General features: G+C 58.4%; 4 protein-coding genes across 4 annotated transcripts; 2 read left to right on the top strand and 2 right to left on the bottom strand.

The window, feature by feature from the left end:
- Nucleotides 1-133: 133 nt before the first annotated feature.
- B0I36DRAFT_315885 (amidase) lies at nt 134-2,449 on the bottom strand. The gene is made up of 4 exons (XM_046152929.1): nt 1,902-2,449; nt 756-1,836; nt 508-654; nt 134-409 (listed from the first exon to the last, which is right to left on the bottom strand). The coding sequence occupies exons 1-4, from the start codon at nt 2,175-2,177 to the stop codon at nt 273-275; spliced, it is 1,641 nt and encodes a 546-aa protein (XP_046017376.1). The 5' UTR covers nt 2,178-2,449; the 3' UTR covers nt 134-272.
- A 933-nt stretch (nt 2,450-3,382) lies between these two features.
- On the top strand, nt 3,383-8,258 carry B0I36DRAFT_359841 (major facilitator superfamily domain-containing protein; the record flags this gene model as incomplete). The annotated part of the gene is made up of 5 exons (XM_046158201.1): nt 3,383-3,508; nt 3,579-4,730; nt 4,821-5,017; nt 5,982-7,196; nt 7,271-8,258. 5 exons carry the CDS (start codon nt 3,383-3,385, stop codon nt 8,256-8,258), a joined length of 3,678 nt encoding a protein of 1,225 aa, XP_046017375.1.
- Nucleotides 8,259-8,724: 466 nt separating this feature from the next.
- B0I36DRAFT_77522 (uncharacterized protein) lies at nt 8,725-10,185 on the bottom strand. Its single transcript, XM_046163353.1, has 3 exons — nt 10,065-10,185; nt 9,821-9,996; nt 8,725-9,762 (listed from the first exon to the last, which is right to left on the bottom strand). Exons 2-3 carry the CDS (start codon nt 9,935-9,937, stop codon nt 8,785-8,787), a joined length of 1,095 nt encoding a protein of 364 aa, XP_046017374.1. The 5' UTR covers nt 9,938-9,996; nt 10,065-10,185; the 3' UTR covers nt 8,725-8,784.
- A 1,554-nt stretch (nt 10,186-11,739) lies between these two features.
- Nucleotides 11,740-14,214, top strand: B0I36DRAFT_315876 (cytochrome P450). The gene is made up of 8 exons (XM_046152928.1): nt 11,740-12,027; nt 12,086-12,131; nt 12,195-12,286; nt 12,363-12,450; nt 12,527-13,043; nt 13,162-13,328; nt 13,405-13,850; nt 13,936-14,214. The coding sequence occupies exons 1-8, from the start codon at nt 11,791-11,793 to the stop codon at nt 13,987-13,989; spliced, it is 1,647 nt and encodes a 548-aa protein (XP_046017373.1). The 5' UTR covers nt 11,740-11,790; the 3' UTR covers nt 13,990-14,214.
- The last annotated feature ends 164 nt before the right edge of the window (nt 14,215-14,378 follow it).

Raw genomic sequence — 14,378 nt, 5'->3', positions numbered from 1 at the left:
AACGGGTTGCCAGGTTGCGTTAACGAAAATGAATATAATAATGAAACTGTACGGTGTTACTTCTAGGCCGATGCAGAGAAAAGTTAGGATTGGCGGATCATTATTGGTGTCATTGACTCACCCATCAGCCCAGGGCTTATACAAGGATGGTTCCACTTTTACAAGGGCATGGCGATAGTCCGTCCAGATATCCCAATAAGAGTCACAGTACGTGGACGGGTTCCAGGTCAACCCAAAATCTATTCACTCGGGCTATTTTTGAATACAGGTTATTACAACTTCGAGCCAGAAGGGCTCTGGCCGAGCACACCCAGGACGACCTTGCACATCTCCACGCACTTCTCCTCTTCTAGCCGCTGGGCCACCAGCTGGAGGTTGACCATCAGCCCATTGACAATCTTGGGGTCATCTGTAACAGAGAAATGTCAGTAGTCGTTCTTCCGGTGAACTTGGATCAAGACCGCCCCAAAGCAATTCTGGATGACAAGGGGTCAAAGAGGTACTTACAGTCCTGCTGGATCTCCTTGTCAAGGTCAGAAAGCGGCTTGTAGGTGGCCAAGTCTTGTGGCACATCGACCGCCTGATCCACCCTGACGCCTGTCGGGAACGAAATGCACGAGTAGTCGAGCACGTTGTACACACCCGTGTATCCCACTATTATTAGGAGCAAACGGGTCTCTTGTCAGCATGCAATATCGACGGGCCGGTGTCCAAGGCCAGGTTTGCAATATTAAAGCAGGACATCGTAGACTCACCATGCCTGAACTTTCCATTCTCCACACTACTGTAAGGCGTGGTCGGGCACAACAGCGCGTCGATGCCCGCCGCGAGCCAGCGGTCGAGATACTTCTTCTGGTAGTCCTGGCGCTCGGCGTGCAGCTGCCAGTACTCGAGGCCCGTGAGCGACTTGGCCGAGCCGCCGTACTGGTCCACCATCTCGGGCCGCATGGGCTCTCCCGTGCGCTCGAGCTCGTTGCGGATCGCCTCGCCGCCGTCCGCGACGAACATCCTGCCCAGCAGCTCCAGGCCTCGCGCCTGGTCCTCGGACGACCACTCGACAATCTCGTGGCCCGCGGCCTTGAGCTTGTCCACGGCCTCGCGCAGCGCCCGCGTCACGGGCGGCGTGGGCAGCGCCATGCCGTCGTCCCACATGACGCCAATCTTGAGCTTGCCCGAGGCGGGCAGGCTCACGGGCCGCCAGGGGATGGGCAGGCTGCGAGGATCCTTGCGCCAGGGCTCCGCGCCGACGACCGTGCGCGAGTACAGCTCCAGGTCCGCGAGGGTCTGCGTCATGGGCCCGTTGATGCTGGCGACGGCCTCCTGGCCCGGCATGCCGCTGCGGCAGCGCAGCGTGGGGAAGCGGCCGAAGCTGGGCTTGATGGTGAAGATGCCCGTGCAGGCGGCGGGGATGCGCAGGCTGCCGCCAATGTCGGTGCCCACGCCGATCGGGCTGCCGCCAAAGGCGATGAGGGCCGACTCGCCGCCCGACGAGCCACCGCTGGTGACGCGCCGGTTCTGGGGGTTCACGGTCCGGCCAAAGGTGTTGTTGACGGACTCGGCAATCATCATGGCCGTGGGCACATTGGTCTTGACGTAGAAGACGGCTCCCGCCTCGCGCAGGATCTCGGCGAGCACGGCGTCGTACGAGGCCGGGTCGCCGACGTGCGAGGTGAAGCCGACGGTCGAGTCGAGGCCCTTGAGGTTGAAGTTGTCCTTGAGCGAGATGGGCAGGCCGTGCAAGGGCCCCAGGGGCTTGCCTGTCTTGGCGAGGTGTGCGTCGAGGGCCTTGGCGGTGGTGATGGCGGCCTCGAAGAGCGTCTCTGACAAGCAGTTGACCTTTACAAGACGGCACTGTCAGTCAAGGTTGCAGTGATGACTTTGAGGACATGGTGAGAACGAACCAGTTGGTGTGCCGCCGCAGCTCTCTTGCAGAAGGCGCGGGTGACCGCCTCTGACGACAGCTCTCCTGATGCCAGCTTGGGCAGCAGCTCAGAGACCGTCGCGCCTGTAATGGCAAGCTCGTCCTTGGTGAACCACCCGGACTGCTCAGGAAAGCCCGTGACATCGTCCTGAGACTCGGGAGGCATCAGCTCCGTGGGTATGCGCCATTCCGCAGGAATCGAGTCAGCGAGCGCCTGGCGCTTCTTTGCTGATATTGTCTCCCAGGTTGAAGTCATAGTTATAGATGATGTCCAGTGGTGGACTGGTGTACTGTAGACAGAGCAAGATATCACGGGGCACCGTGGAAAGAAAGACGTCACTCGTCGAACAGAGTCGCAGGATGCTTTCGTTCGTGAAGGTTAAAAGGGGCCAAGCAAAGCAACAAGGTCTCGTTGAAGGGATCGATGAATCCCAAGAGGCTGGGCAGCAGTAGTAATGCAGGACAAGCCTCGGGAGGGACCAAGACAGAGCTGGCGCCTTGCGATTGTGCGTCTTTTGGTTCGTGACGCCCTCCGAGAGTGCTCGGGACTAGCGTCCGGCAGCGGAGGCCCGATGCCGGCGACAGCGTCGCTCACGGACAAAGCAGGCTCCGTCGACGCTCCAACTTCCCCCGCACGAATGCCTGCCATTGACAAATGTGAGCTGAGCCGCCGGGGCGGGCTGGAATGGGGACTGCCCTCTGCGGCAGTACTTATTCCGCCGACAGTACTGATTTCGCCGACAATATCCGCGCCACGACAGCCAAGAGCCTCAGGTCGTCTGTCGGAGGCATATCGCAACGGCCAGCCCGCTGATAGCATGACTAGCAACATGATAATTTATTAACCGGAGGGCTGATGCGGATACTGATGCTGATACTGATACTGATACGGCCCCTGCAATCAGGGCGCGTGCAAGGGGCATCGCCCTGATAGTGGTGGCTCTGGAGGCATTGGAGAACGCCGGAACTCCTCTGAGGGCTATCTCTGCGCCGGCAAAGTGCCGGTGTGGCTGCGATAGTGGCTCACTGGCTCCACTGATGGGCCCCCTTCCCCAGCTCCTGCGGCGCCCGCTAGCCAGCGCTGGGCCATATCTTATCAGAGGCCTCTGCCGCCCCCTCGGGTCTCTGGTCACAGGGCTGCCGGCTGCCGTTGCCAAGGTTGGCACCAGCAGCCACAGGCCAGCGATCTCGGGCGCTTTCCCAGCCCTTAGGCAAGACGCTGCTGGCTAAGCATTGCGGCTTGCTTTCACCGGGCTTATCGAGCCCGGTCCGCACCGGCCTCTCAGCTTGGCGGGCGTGACGGCGACCTTAAGTACTCCAACGAGCCCACATCCAACCGCAGGGTCCATCGTGGTCGCCTCCTCATCAGGGTACCGAGTCTCCTCTGGGTCCGCTGTCATCTTACGGTTTACCTAAGTACATCTGGACAAGTCAAGTCTGCCACGCAGCGACACTGTAACCATGGCAGTTGGCAAGAAGCTCCGCGAGTACTTCCACACGGAGTACCAGCCTGGCGAGCGCAAGCTGGTCCAGAAGATTGACTTCTTCATCCTGACCTTTTGCTGTCTCAGCTACTTCACCAACTATGTGAGTCTCCAGCAAACTGGCAATGGTCCCGGGGACCCCTTTCATTGCTGACACAGCTTGTGACGTCCAGCTCGACCGCTCCAACCTCAACCAGGCCTATGTCTCTGGCATGAAGGAGGATCTCCACTTTGTCGGAGATCAGCTCAACGTCATCAACACATGTTTCACCGTCGGCTATGTCGTCGGCATGCTGCCGGCTAACCTGTCCCTGCACTACATTGCCCCGAGACTCTTTTTCCCATCATGCATGATCGTGTGGGCCGGCCTTACCATGCTCACGGCTACTGCCCAGCAGCCGCAGAGCATCATGGCCATCCGCTTCTTCCAGGGCATCTTTGAGGCCACCACGTTTGTGGGAACCCACTACATCCTGGGCTCGTGGTACACTGAGCGGGAGCTGGGAAAGCGTTCGGGCATCTTCACTGCGTCCGGACTCGCGGGCACCATGATCGGCGGCTTCATCCAGACTGGCATCTACTCCACCATGAACGGCAGACACGGCCTTGCTGGCTGGCGCTGGCTGTTCATCATTGACGGCATCATCACTCTGCCCGTCGCCGCATATGGCTACATCTTCTTCCCGGACACCCCTGCCACCACCAAGGCCTTCTACCTCACCGATGCGGAAAAGGCTCTTGCTGTCTCTCGTGTGCCAACCGTGGAAGATCGCTCACCCCTGTCCGTTCGGTTCTTCAAGAAGACGTTCACTTCATGGTACTTCTGGGGCTTCGTCATGCTGTGGATCCTAGCCGGTGAGACAGAGTCGTTCAGCACCAACGCCCTGCTGTCGCTGTACCTGAAGGGCCACCCGGTCAACAAATACACCGTCCAGCAGCTGAACAATTACCCGTCCGGCGTGCCAGCCGTGGGTATAGTCTCGACGCTGTTCTGGGCGACGCTGACCGACTTCCTGAACGGCAAGCGCTACCTTGTCGGCTACTTCATTGGCATTGTCGGTGTCGCGACGTCGGCCATGATCCTCGCCGCGCACAACAACCCGGAGAGCGCATCCTCGACGGCGGTCGTCTTTGGCGCATACTACTGGGCGGGCACCGTGTACGCGTGCCAGGCCACGTTCTTTGCGTGGGCCAACGACGCGCTCCGCTACGAGGAGCAGATGTTCCGCGCCATCGTCCTCGCCGGCATGAACCTGGGAAGCAACGCAGTCAATGCCTGGTGGAGTATCGTGTTCTATGGCGCTTCCATGGCACCGTGGTTTACCGTAAGTCGAAATAGTCCATCGGGCGCCATCACGCTGTTCTGTGTGTAATGATCCGGGATTTTTGCTAACGACGTTTGTGTGTTTTTGTAGAGAGGCATGTACGCCATGATTGCCGTGTCGATTGCGCTGGCACTCTGGACGGCTGCGCTGTCGTACACGACTGCGAAGCTGGAGCGGAAGCGCAAGGCCGAGTTTGGCGTGACGACCGGAGTGAGCCAGGACCACAAGATCGTTGACGACGGGGATGTCGAGGGCACGACTGCCGCTGAGGCTCCCACCAAGGCGGAGTAAGTAGACTGCCGCAGACTGGGCTGGTTGCTGAAGAGTGACAGGCATTGGTCAAGTTGTTTGACGGGGGAAAGATAAGAAGATAATCCAAATTGCCATTCGATGCTGAGCGGACCGTGACATTGTGCGAGTGCTGTGCTGTAGTCGACCAACTGCGCCTGGCTTCCTACGACGCTGCAGGTGGTCAGCCTGCACAAACCTCGAGGGTTTTCTCGTCCGGGAAGGTGCAAACAAGCTTCGCCAAGGACACCGCCACACCGCACTCCAACAGCACCTGGGAACCGCCCTTTGTGACCTTGTCGCCCTTGAGCCTTTTCACGATGTCCGTCCCATGTGGCTCCCAATCCTTCGAGTCTGCAGATCGGAGCAGGGTTCATTAGTTTTAACCGCGAGCTTTTCCGTCCACTGCGCCTCTTCGATTTCCAGGGATCCCACGATGCACGAAAAAGTGCAGATACGGGCTTCTCCTGCATCCGGGCGGGGATGGGATACTCTACTCGACGCAAGTCAGATTCTGGCCAGGGTCCCGGCCCTATCCAGCATCCCCCGCCCTGGGCCTGCTGGCGAGCGGGTGCATACTACAGTACGTGCCGTACGGGGTACGAAGGGCATTCCCGGAGGTCTTGTACCATTTCAGTATCGCTTGTTTGGTCCCCAAACACCCACTCAATGACCCTGGGTCACATCATGGGGCCTGCCAGGATAGCACCCAGCATTTCGCCCCCACTCCCACCATTGATGCCATCAAGCCTTGTCCGTAGAACTCACGATTGGTTTAGCGGTGTCGGAGCTGCCTGGCCGCAAGCTCGTAGGATCCGGAAGCCCTTGACCTCATCCCGGGCCGCAAAAATCGTGTGTTTGGCTGTACTCGGACTCATAGAGAGACCGAGGACACAAGATTCATGTACTTTAAAAAAGACTCGTCCCACTGGACTATTGCTAGTTCTGCTGCCGAGTCTACAGCGACCACATCACCGGCGCCATGGCGAAGAACCTGCTCCATAGATTAGGGACTTACACGGCCTGGGCTCTTGTCTCGAGCACACTAGCACTTGTCGCCGTGGTCGTATTCTTGCACTTTGTGTGGTTTGGCAACGAGACTGACACAGCATGGCGCGACCTTGTCAGCCAGGACTGGCGCCTCCCGTCGGCAGTCACCCTCTCGGCACTCGTCATTCGTGCAGCTGTGGCGGCCCAGACGGCAGCCGCCATCTCGCTGGTGGCCGCCGTGCTGCTCGAGACACATGTCAAGCTGTCGCGAGTGCCCGAGATTTCCATAATGCGCTTCGCAAACCCGGGCTCATGCGTCACCGGCTGGATCATGCTCGAGACAGTCGCAAAAAGCCCCGTGGCGGGGATCCTAGGGTTCTCGCTGCTCGTCTGCTCGCTGGCGTTGCAGTTTTCGTCGACGATACTCCTCACCGACTTTGACACGGTCCCTGCATTGACCACCAATATCACAACAGAGCTCAATGTGGCACTAAGTGGTGCGGTGGCAGCCCGCTTGCCCCAGGACGATGTCGCCTTCGGCGATGTCTGGGCTACCCGACCCAGCAGCTATCAAGCCTTTGCAGAATATCACGATCCCACCTACAGGCAATTTTCAGAGGACATCCACGACACGGGCGTCACAATCAGAGGCTTCTTGCCGATCAGCGACAGGAGCCAAAGAGAGGCGCTGTTTCGGTATCACGGCTACAGCACTCTTGTCGATATGCGCGTTGCCTGCGTCAGGCCAGATCTGCAGGACGTCCAGCTGAAGGAAGCCACGCGATGGGCAGCGCCCATTAGCTACCCTCAATTCGTGGGCCGTGTCACTGCTGGCGATGTACCGCTCCTGCCACCACAAATGATCAATCAGACCATGGCCTTTCGCTGCTTGGGCCCGGACACCAGCGACAGCGGCCCGGTGTGGGCAGGTCTCGGCTCGTTTACGCTCTGCCCGTTGGACCTGCCAGCGACTGGTCTTGCGTCGCGTCTGACCCACGGGACACAACTCGGCAACGCCTATCTGCTCCTTGAGCACATGAACTCGAGTATAGAATCCGTCAGCTCGGCTGGTATCTTGACCTCGCAAGACTGGACCGCAAGCCCCGACGGCCTCTGGACAAAGTTGAGCCCACCTCCGTCGGCAGAAAGCAAGGCTGGTGTGCGAGCAACATTGTGCTTTGATGCTCGGTAAGTCCTGACATCATATTTCCAATCCCGCTCTTCCTGGAAGTCGTTCCCGGTGCTGATAATCCCATGAGCAGGAACCTGGTGAATACTACACGTCTCGTGACAGCAACCAGTGCCACAACAACACGGGCCGAACCCGAAGTAGGCATCACTGCACCAGGTGCTGCGAACGATGGAAATAGTTATACCGCCAGATTCGACACGAAAGCTGTGCGCACACAGCTTGGGGCAACTATACCAATTCTCGACCATGAGAAGCGAGGCGTACTGGATCTGCATGTCACTCCAGACTTCAGCGAGCCGCAGCTTGCCGTCAAAGGAGGAGGAGGAGGCCACAACCCAGCACTGAACCAGAACCTCGGGTTCTCGACAATACACCCGCATCTAGGCATCGATGCGATATTCTTGTGCTACGGCTGCCTTCCCGGGCACAAGTGGCAGAGCATGCCCGGCAATGTCCATCTAGCGGACGAGCGGGTCAGGGACATATTCCTTGACACGCTCGAGGACACTGGGAGTCCGGCTCTGGCGCTCCAGGCCATCTTCACGGTCGTCATGCAGATGGGCTACCAGAAACTCATGCCGTATTTCAGCCTGCAGGACACGGGCATCATCACCGTCAAGAAAAGCGTCAGGCTCCCCGTCTCAAAGCGCGGGTTCGGCATCGTGGCGGGGCTGGTCGCCGCCCACTGCGTCCTCGTCCTCGTCGCTGTTGTCTTGTTTGCCAGGTTCAGCAGACACACGGTGCTGTCAAACATGTGGCAGGTCATGACACAGATGGTTGAAGAGGATGGTTTGGATGGTGCGAGATCTCCGGGCTACCTCGGAGGCGATCACTTCTACCACGACCTTTGTGATAGAGGGCGGCGGCGGGTCGGCACGGGCTGGTCCTTGAAAGCTGTCCCCGGACCCGGCGCCGGGTCTCCACGCAGAGACATCTCCCCGATCGTTTCCATACGGCCAAATCAGAGCAGCAGAGCTTCGCGCGCATCCACTGCGAGCAGTTTCAAGTCGCAAGAATCGGCCAAGTCGGAAACCTCGAGCACCGTGCAAGCGCCTTGATGGTTACTAGGAAGCATGGTGATTCATAGTATTGACTGAATATAAAAGAAAACGTCATGGACGAACGTTAAAGACAGTTCTCTTTGGTGCTAAAGACTACTTCTACTGCTTCCTAGTCATGGTACAACAAATTCAAGATTCTGGAAACCCAAGCTGTTCGGCGGAGGGTCAGCCTGATGATGAGAGTGCCGGACAAAAAAGCTACGAGCACATTGCGGGATGTCAAAACATCTGCCTGCCGCAGGGCCGAGATGGTCTTTTCTACTAGGACGTATGACGAAGGATCAGGAAACAGAAATTTGATCGGCGTCGTGTTTGCTCGCCACGCACATATATTGCCTCGGCACCACTATGCCCGGCCAGATAGAAGCGAGACGGGTCGACAACGGAGCCAAGGCTTTCATTAAAAGTGTCAAGAGGTATGAAGTTCTACAATTTTGCCCAAATACGCCCCAGAAAAAATCCACCGTTCGTTTCAACCCCCATGAAATGCGTGGGCGCGCACATCGACACCGGTCTCCCCACACTAGGTCTCCTCGGGCATGTCATCTACATGTATCTCCTCTAGGATGCTGCGCTTCGGCCACGCGATCCACTTGTGCTTGTCGGGATGAAGGTGGTTTTCCACAATGGCCAGCACGCTCTGAGCCCACCCCTTTGTGACCCAGGACGGCCCCTCGTACGGCCTGGCCATCGCCGCGTAGTGCGCCACGATGATCAAAGCCATGTAGTTGCCGCTGTCCACGAGCTGCATAAAGACCTGCGTCAAAGTCAGGGGCCAGAGCCAGGTATACCGCTGGCCTTGCTCGGCGTCCTGCATCGATCGATATGCGGCCCTGTTGCTAGCACTATCCGCAGGACTGCGCGGGTCTTCCAGCGGACCGGGCATTCCGCTGCCCAGCGACGAGGTGGCAGCAGCACCCGCGGCAGCCATGGGGCTGGCGCTGTTGTTTGCGTCTATGCACCCATAGTATGTGTGCCGCAGGGACTCGAGGGCCAGGATGCATGCTGTTTGCGGGTTGTTGACGATGTCGAGGAACATGGACGACTCGAGCTCGCGAGCCAGTCCGAGCAGGCGGTCCAGCCTGCGCGTGAAGCTGCTGACATGGCTCGGGCGGGGCCGCCGGAGGTCGTCCGTTCCATGCAGCATGGCGGCCAAAGGCCCGTCGTGCTGGCCCAGTTTCTCGGCGGCTTTGGCGTCGAGGATGCCCTTGACGCCTTGCAGGAGGACAAAGGACTGCGCAAGGTCTTTCGGCTCCGCAGACTTGTTCTGGCGGGCGAGGGGATCCGAGATGGTCGCTATGGCCAGCACGAAGATGAAGGTGGCCAGCAGGAAGTACGCCTCGACATTGTCTTCGTTCATGTCGCTCAGCCGGTTGGAGAAGAACTGCAGCGCCAGAGTCTGGTAGTGCGTGGAGACGAGGGTGAATTCCTGGCCCTGTGCTGGATGTGTCCTGGCGTAGTGAAGGGCAGAGCAGGCAAGTAGGCCATGCATGAGGAACTCCTGGATAAGAGGTCAGCGGAGCACCCCTTGCTATTTCGAAGAGGGCTCGGAAACTCACGTGAGAGCAGGCTACGTCTGGCACCCGCTTACGCCAGAGATCCGTGGTGGGTGGATTGCTGGACATGTGATATGCCGTGTGCTGGCAAAAGTGGTGGAAGAGGCGGACACTCTGCATCCAGTGAGGCGTGTAGATGCCCGGAGGCTCGCTGCAGAGGACATCTGGGTAGCCATTGCCTGTAATGTTTTGTATTAGACTCATGTCACCGTGGAGTGACAAGACCAAGGTCTACGGAGGAGACTGCCATGTCGTTGTGGAACTCACCTCCCGCTAGAGTGGACGACCTCGAGGGCCCGGAGTGGGGCTTCTGAGAGTAGCCATGGTGATCAAGCTGCTGCTGCTGCTGCTGAGGTTGGTGAGGTTGTTGAGGCTGAGACTGGCTTGCTGGACTCGGGTGGTGGTGCGAGGGCGTCGAGGACGAGGGATGGTCATGGCCGCGAGAGATGGGCGTGGGCAGGCTGCGGGGGCTCTGGTGGTTCTGGGCAGAGCTGGCCGGGCTGCCTGGGACGAGGCTGCACTCGAGGCCATGGCGGACACAGTTGCGACATGGTGCCTGCTCGTCACACTGCAGTGCTTGCCAAGTGGTGATGCCGGCACATGTTAGCTGAAGTACACGAGATGATGGTGCTGGAGCAGGGGCCAGGCCGCCGTGGAGTAGTCTCCATCTTGGCCACGAGGGGCGGGCCGAACGGAAGGGAAAACAAGCACAGCACTTGCCTTTACGTGACGAGCCTTGCACCGCACGCAGCCCAGCCTCGACTTCTTGTGGCCGATACGCCGATGAGACGGCGGGGCCGGGGTGGTGGCCATGGCTGGTGGGTGGCTCCGTCGGGCGTCTTGTCGCTGGTCGTGTCCTTCTCGTCTTTGTTGGTCGCTGTCGCGCCTCGTTTGGGCACAGGGGCCGGCCGTCACGGGAGACCAAGTGCAGCAATTACGGCGCAAGAGGTCGGATTCGCAAACTAAAAGGTGGGCAGGCGCTGGGATGATGGGAGACGACTTGGCACGTCACGGCAAGGAACGTGCATACAGTACGTCGAAGAAAAGCTTGATGTTAGTCAGACACTTCGACTAGCGCTCTGCCAGGTGCTGTAGCCGGGGGAATGTGCCCCCCAGCTCCTTGACTGATGTAAGCCCCCATGTGCGCTGCTAAAGGACAAATATTGCCCACTGAGTGCTCGTGGGCACTGCTCTTGTTCTCATCACGCCCTCGGGCAAGAAAGAAATGCTTCCAAAATCCAGAAACCAAGAGGCCTGCCCGGACGCAAACACAGGGCAGCTGCGATGGAATCCAGTAGTGCATTAACGCGCGTCACCCTCTCCTCACTGTGTCAGAGAGACGAATGCATCTGGCACTGTGCGTACGGACTGTGCCTTAGTGGCTCTCGGTCGTCGTATTCGTAAGCAGCTAAACGAGCAAGACATCCTTGCCGTCTGGAGATGGCCTAGGCGATCCTTAAAGGGGGGACAGTCCGACGACAAGGATCTTCCAGCCAATCAGCAATGCTTCAGTGCAGAAAGGTTCCATATGCCGGCACGGGAATGCAGAGTGCGGATGCAGAGGCTTGGCTCGAGACGGACACTGGACTGGTCCCCTAATACGACTACGAGGATGGTGTTGTGGCGGCTGTTTGTTGGAGCACAGCAGGAGGCGTCACGCAACGGGTCATCATGGCCCGACATCTAGTCGCACAAAGGGGCACACGGCAGTACGTCAGTCCCTCAGCCCTAGTGCCCCGTCCAGTGCGAGCATCTCGCATTAACCCCACCGGCACTTTTGCAGGCAGCGTGGTACGCGAGACTGGCAGATCTACCTACATGCAACGGCAGGGGTAGATTGGCCCATTGCTCGCTCATGTATTACATATACTTGATGGGGATCTGTAGACCCTAGCTTCATCTCTCCGCCCATCTCTCCTCGCGCTGGTTTTGTGTTGTCACAAGAACAACAACCGCCGGCATATCATCTCAAAATGCATCCTCCAGAGTCGGCATCCCAGGCCGTCACGCTGGCCCAGGAGCTTGTCGAGCGATGGCCATACGCCGCGTCTGCCACCGCTGCAATCGTCGCAGGCCTGCTGGCCCAGTACTTACTCAAGCCAGATCCTCTGGCCGGTTTCCCCATCGTGGGAAAGGGTAGTGTCCATAAGCGGCGCAAGTATTTTGTCTCCGGCAGAGCCCGCGAGCTCTATTTCGAGGGGTATCGTCAGGTAGGCTGCAATCCCATAACATCGAATTGGCAGGCATGGAACTGATCATTCATAAAAGTTGTACAATGCGACCAACGCTGCGTTCCGGATCACAACCTCCAGAGGTATGGCTGCTTTTTGACGGTTGTGTCGGAGCCCCAGGGCTAAACAGGTCTTTCATGTTACAGAAACCGAGGTCGTGGTGATAGATCCCAAATACGCCAAGGAGCTTGCGAAACTGCCAGACAACTTTCTGAGCTTCAACAAGGCTGTCGAAGAGGTACGCCACCTGGAGCCGCGTGGTCGGGGTCAGATCTACAAGCTGTCTCGCATACTAATCACTGCGCCTGCGACAGACTATGCAAGAAAAGTTCACGCACGTCTCGGGGAACGGTGGCGCGTATCTCCCGCACACCATCAAGGCAAACCTGACACCAGCTCTCGGTGAGTTGTCATGGTTACATACATCTGCTTTTCCATCGCGCACAGAAACACTAACCAATGGACTCCTGGACTCAAGGCCGTCTCAACCCCGTGCTGGCCAAGGAAGTGCGCGAGTCAATGGAACTTGAGCTGCCCCAGACATCAGAGTGGACCGAGTTCATCCTCAGCCCTAAGCTCTATCGTATTGTTGCCATGGCCTCGGGCCGCATCTTTATTGGTGCCGAGCTGTGCCGGCAGGAGGAATACCTTGATGCCGCCATCAACTACACGATCGAGGTCATGACTGCCGTGTTTCTCATCCAGATGATGCCGACCTGGCTTCGTCCCATCTTGGCGCCGTGGATCCCGCATGTCCGGAAGCTCGAGAAGCAGCGCCAGAGGGCAAAGGACTTCCTCGTCCCCATCATCACGGCTCGGAGGAAAGCCGCGGCCGAGGACCCCAACTACCAGCCCCCAGACGACATGCTGCAGTGGATGGACGACGACCTGACCAAGCAGCAGGGCAAGCGGCCGACAGTCGAGGATCTCGCGATCCAACAGCTGGGTATCAGCTTCGCAGCGATCCACACCACGACCATGACGGTGACGAACGTGTAAGTCTGCGTGCGCATGTTTGAGCGTCCTCGAGATGACAAGTGGAGAGGCACCATCACGCAAATGGGCAACTGCTACCTTGTGCCTTACCTTACCATGTTAACAATTTTCTCACAGCATCTATACCCTCGCCTCCATGCCTGAACTCGTGCCGGTGTTGAGAGAAGATGTCCGACAAGCCCTCGAGGAGACCGATGGCGAGTTCACCAGCTTGGCTCTGCAGAACATGAAGAAGCTCGACAGCTTCATGAAGGAGAACCTTCGCTTCTACTCCATGTCCGCTTGTGAGTAAACCCCGCCTTCATACTTCATTTGACACATCCCCGGCACGCTCCAGTCTAACCCCCCTTTCCCTCGCAGCCTCCTTCCAGCGCAAGGTCCTGCAGCCCTTCCAGCTGTCCAACGGCCAAGTGATCCCTGCCGGAGTCATCATCGAGCTCCCGAGCTGCGCTGTCAACGCAGACGCCAGCGTCTTCCCGGACCCGGAGAAGTTCGACCCCATGCGCTACTACAAGCTCCGGCAGTCAAAGGAGGGACCCGGCGGCGACGAGGCAGACGAGGCAGACCCAGACAAGAAAGTCGCCAAGCTCTCGGGAGCCAAGGCCGCCGAGGTCACGGCCAGCAGCCAGTTTGTCAGCGTCTCGCCGTCGAGCCTGACTTTTGGGCTCGGCCGCCACGCCTGTCCGGGCCGGTTTTTCGCGGCCAACGAGATCAAGATGATCATGTCGGTCATGCTGATGCACTACGACATAGCCCTGCCCGAGGGCGAGACGGCGAGGTTTCCCAACTTGACTTTTGGCCATACTGTGAGTCGTTTTCTTTTCATATGTGGTGCCGCTTCATCCCTGGAGAACATGGCTTGTGTTGCTGACTCTTGATATGAAAATCCAGTCTGCTCCTGACCCGAAGAGGCTGGTGCGCATGCGGAAGCTGGCGGACATGTAGATTATTGCAAAAGCTCAGCAACTTTCGAGCCTGTTGTGTGTGGTGTGAAGTCCGTGGGTGGTGTCACTTGATGGGTTCGGGGGAGACCGTGGACTATGGGACAGAAGACTGCACGAAGTTTATATACCCCCTCTTGTGAGAATCGCTGAGAAGTCCCCGAGCGGCAAGCCATTCGCTCTGCTATTTATAGTTGGATGATAAATTCCATTGGAGCATGCACGCGATCCTCTGTGTGATCCCACAAACGCAATCAGATGTTGCAAGAATCCAAGGTGTGATGTGGTGGTGCTGGTGTCAGCAAGATATTACTCTGTCTGGAAACGAGGACCGCGCTGATTGGCTCGCGGGACGGCCCCCGGGTGGACTGGCCACTGACAACCACCTGGGGG

This window comes from Microdochium trichocladiopsis (genome assembly GCF_020744255.1).
Source record: "Microdochium trichocladiopsis strain MPI-CAGE-CH-0230 chromosome Unknown B0I36scaffold_2, whole genome shotgun sequence".
Lineage (NCBI taxonomy): Eukaryota > Fungi > Ascomycota > Sordariomycetes > Xylariales > Microdochiaceae > Microdochium > Microdochium trichocladiopsis.
The sequence above is the reverse complement of the archived record's forward strand: the minus strand, read 5'-3'. Positions and strand labels throughout refer to the sequence as shown.